Source organism: Carya illinoinensis, chromosome 1 (genome assembly GCF_018687715.1).
Source record: "Carya illinoinensis cultivar Pawnee chromosome 1, C.illinoinensisPawnee_v1, whole genome shotgun sequence".
NCBI classification, from domain to species: domain Eukaryota; kingdom Viridiplantae; phylum Streptophyta; class Magnoliopsida; order Fagales; family Juglandaceae; genus Carya; species Carya illinoinensis.
Genome location: NC_056752.1, coordinates 26,144,252 through 26,148,682, shown reverse-complemented (window position 1 = coordinate 26,148,682; position 4,431 = coordinate 26,144,252). Strand labels below are relative to the sequence as shown.

General features: G+C 41.5%; 1 protein-coding gene across 1 annotated transcript; it reads right to left on the bottom strand.

Moving 5' to 3' along the window:
• Positions 1 to 297: 297 nt before the first annotated feature.
• LOC122314144 (serine/threonine-protein kinase-like protein ACR4) lies at positions 298 to 4,118 on the bottom strand. The gene has a single exon (XM_043129560.1). It carries the CDS (start codon positions 3,372 to 3,374, stop codon positions 657 to 659), a length of 2,718 nt encoding a protein of 905 aa, XP_042985494.1. The 5' UTR covers positions 3,375 to 4,118; the 3' UTR covers positions 298 to 656.
• Between the last annotated feature and the right edge of the window lie 313 nt (positions 4,119 to 4,431).

Genomic DNA, 4,431 nt, shown 5'->3' with positions numbered 1-4,431 from the left:
CTTTAATCTGGAAGAACATACCCCAAAATCTAAAGCCTTTACCACTAAAGGCAACTCAGTGGTTAGTAACACATGGTACCAAAGCTAAATTGATTCTTCAAAGTTGTAAGCATTCTGGGAGGAATTTACCATCCAAAACTGCACGCCTCTACTTCATCAGCCTACTTATAATCCAGTTTTCACATAATTGAGATGCATACAACTTTTTGGCACAGAAAGAAGAAGAGAGAGAGAGAGGCAGATATGCTTACAACTTGTTCATCACACAAACGCATTCTTTCCCAAAAGACGGACAGGTAATCAACAATCAGAACAACTCCAATTAGTTAAGCTTAACAAAGAAATAGCCAAAAATGAAATGGAAAGAATTACAAGCAGTGCAGTGGCAGAAAAGAATGCAAGCAGTAAGATGCTAAAACTAGGGTCATAGAGATTGGAAACTACAAATTGTCGGAAATTAGTAGTACATAAGAAACTAGATGAAAGTCATCCAGTGATTGATGGTAGTGGTGGTGGTAGCACAAGTAATCAGGAAATTCAAACCTCACATTCTTCACTTTACATATCAGCCTCTAAGAAACTAAATCCAAATTCCCCAAGACCAATAAAAAATTAAATATGTCCCCGCTTCAGAAGTTCTAGTTCTTAAGAGAATTTTAGAAATTGTGCTGCAAGAACAAATTCTCTTGAGGAGAAGCAGGACCAATCTCTTCCTCCAAACTCCTCAATCCATCACCATTTATTCCTGCATTTCCCTGATTTTTTGCTTCTGAGTTTTTCGCATCAACATCTGCATCCGAGACTGATGATTTCCTCCTCTGGGAAGAAGTAACACTAGGAAAAGTTATCCATGAAGGTGCTCTGAACTCAAACCTTTGGTCCTCGGCTTCTGCCACATCAGTCTCTGATATGGAACGATTGGAAGATCTTTGGGAGGATTTCTTGTGCAATCTACTACTTCCCAAAACTACCTCAGTTGGCAAAATTGGTTGCTCGTTGCAAGGGCTACCCATTAATTGTGCGAGCGCTCGCTCTAAAGCTGTTGTCACTTTATCCATTGATGGCCTCTCCTTCCCTCTCATTCTCACACATTTACAAGCCACATTTGCGATCCTTTTCAGGGCATCAAGATCAGATGGAGGTTTCAAAGCTGGATCTAGCATTGCATTAATGTCTCCAGATTTAATCAAAGGAACTGCCCACTCGACTATATTCCCTTCTTCATATTGCATATCAATTGCTTTCCTCCCACTAAGAATCTCCAGCAGCAAAACACCAAAGCCATAGACATCAGATTTGGTTGTAAGGTAGTGGAGCCTGTAGTACTCAGGATCAAGATATCCAAGAGTTCCAGCTGGTAACTCTGCCAAAGGGGAACTACCATCTGCAGGTCCCAATAATGACAAACCAAAATCAGCCACTCGGGCATTGTGTTCTTCATCAATGAGGATGTTTGAAGACTTGATGTCTCGGTGAATTACAGGTGGGCAAGCATAACCATGCAAGTATTCAATTCCCCGAGCTGCTTGGACTGCTATTGTGACCCTTCTAACCCAATCCAGTTGCTCTTTCAGGGCCTTGCTCTTCCCATGAAGGTGTTGGTGCAATGATCCGTGAGCCATGTATTCATAAACAAGAAGCCTCTCTCCACCTTCTTCACAATATCCAAGTAAACTAAGCAAATGGGCATGGTTCAATCTCGAAAGTAGATCAAGCTCTGTATGAAACTCTTTGGAATTCTTCTGCTTGTCGGGAGATGTTATAGCCCTTTTAACAGCAACTACAGTCCCATCCTTCAAAACCCCTTTAAAAACACATGAAAAACTTCCCTTTCCCACAACGGATTCTTCTTTAAACCCACCTGTGGCTCTCTCAAGTTCCTCGTAAGTGAACATCTGGGCCCTTCTTATCTTCAGCTCCTCCAACTCAGGACCAATCTTCCTTGTGTCCTTTTGGAATTCAGAACCGCTCCTGTTATTTTTGTTGGACTTTGATTCCTTTGCTGAGCACTGACATTTTCGTAACTTGTAGCGAACATATAATAGTGCCGTTAAAGAGACTACACTCACCAAGAAAACAGTGAAGGCAATCTCAGCAATGATGACTGGCAATTGCAGTGACCAAAACCTTTCATTCTTCTTTCCATTAGTAGCATGGGAATATGAAGTACAATTTGAGAAGCATTCAGCTGAGAGACAACTTGTACAATTATATGCACACTGCCTATCAGACTTCAAAGTGCATTCAGAACTTTGGTACATTTCGTCAGTGCAGCCATTGCTGCATGGCATGCAGACACGGGAAGCAGAAGACTTGCATGGGGCATTCTCACGACCAACTTCATATAAACCTGGAGCACATGGCGTAGACTTGCAAACTCCAGGAGAGACAGCTAAAGGAAGAGATGTAGGAAATCCGAGGCCCCAACAAACGGGTGCGAGAGATTTCTCAGCAAGAATTCCACAGGTGAAGTAATTTCCAGCCGCGATTTCATAAACCTTAATGCCACTAGGAACTGGGGTGCTTGGTTTGATGATAAAACCCCAACAAATCACTCCACGATCGTAGCTCTTAATTCCGCAAGCATGAAACTTTCCCCCCACGAGAGAAAGCATAGGAACATTTGGAGCCAACTCTACATTTCCTTGACCAGCATAGGCCACAGAAATTTCTTCCTCAATGTCCAAACTCCTTCCCCAACAAAAAGCTCTAGAATTTACCCCCTCTAAAATCCCACAAACGTGATATCCACCAGCTGCAATCTTCTGAAACTTCATGCCCTTGGGTATTAAGCTGATCACCCGGCTACTACTCTCATCGCCCCAACATAAAACACTCCTATTCAGAGAAAACAAACCGCAGTTGAATTCAGACCCAGCTGAAATGGACTGAAGCTGACCATCAAAATCATAGTTTTTGGTCATGTTATAGCCCCAACAATCAACCAAAGAAGTGCTTCTGCGCCTTCCAGTTAAGGGTTTCCGCAGACCACATAAATGGTAATCTCCAGCACTGATTTCTGTATATTCAGCTCCTTTTATCATGGGCTGAGGAACGCCCATTTGAATATACCCACTGCTACCCCAACAATAAGGTTGGTTAGAATCCAGTAGAAGCCCACAAACAAAGCCGTCGCCAGCGGTAAGACCAATGAACGGGAAGCGAGCAGGAGTTCCATAGATTATAGCGGTGTTTGATCCGTAACATGTTACAAGATGCGACCCATCAGATTTCAAACCACAGAAAACAGGACCTTTTTCACCATAAGAAATGGCAATGGAAGACATGGAACCTAGACCTGAAACTAACCACCATAAATCTGATAGAACCATAAGTTCGACAAGAAATTCAGCTCTCTTCGTGTTCATATTCATGATCCGGACGAGCAATCTCCTCCCCAAAACCCCCCACCACAAAAGCCAACCTAACTTTTCAAAGTTTATAGTTTGCCCAACTAATATAGTCTCATACCTGTGCCGTAGCAGAAAGAAAAGCAGCAGAAAATGTTGGCTAGAATAAAGAATTCATAGTCCTTCCAAAAGTTAAAACAGCAGTGTTTAAGTGACGTGATAAAACCCACATATCAGAAGCAACTGATCAGCCGAACAAAGACGCAGATCAGAACTTCCTACCAAGACAGGATATTATCAATACCAACCATACTAACATAAAGAGAAACTCAACTTCTGTTTCTATTTTTCTCAAGGACAATGCGAGAAGAGTTTTATGCCCTTTATCCGAATCTGCTAAGAGAAAATACTTACCAGTAAAGATACAAGAGAGATTTCAGCAACTTCAGAACAACGACTACTAGCTCTAGAGATCACCTTTGAAACCATGGAATTTTCTCATTTCGCCCAGGTTCATCTACAAAATATATATGGAAATGCCTGATAGTCTCTTTCCATTGCACCGCGTGGCTTTTGCTCGGAGAGAGTTGGTGAAGAGGTAAATTGCATGAAATGAAATGAAGGATGGATAGTTGAAGGATATTTCTGTTGCAGGCAGGAAGGCGGAGAGAGAGAGACAGAGACAGAGACAGAGAGATCAGAGGAGCATTAAATATCATAAAACTATCGCTTCTGAATGCGGGCGAAGTGTAGGTGAAGGCATTAAATGAAAAGTTAATGCAATTTCATTTTTCCATGCCAGGATTTCTGGTCGCTTGGCCACCAGTCTCAATTTTCTTTGTTTTACTAGTCTCCGTGGTGCAATCTCTACTCCGTAGAAATGTCTTTCCTTCTGATAAATTCCAGCTCTTCCTCCGTACCTTTGCGTCTACTTTTGTCTGTAATTACTCATTTCATTTTCACTGTATTATTGCATGCAAAACGTTCATTTTTTTGCGTAGTAATTGATCTTATTTGAAAATTTTTCTCCCATTTTTCTGATGAAAATTACATGAATAATATGATCACCCGATTATAAATA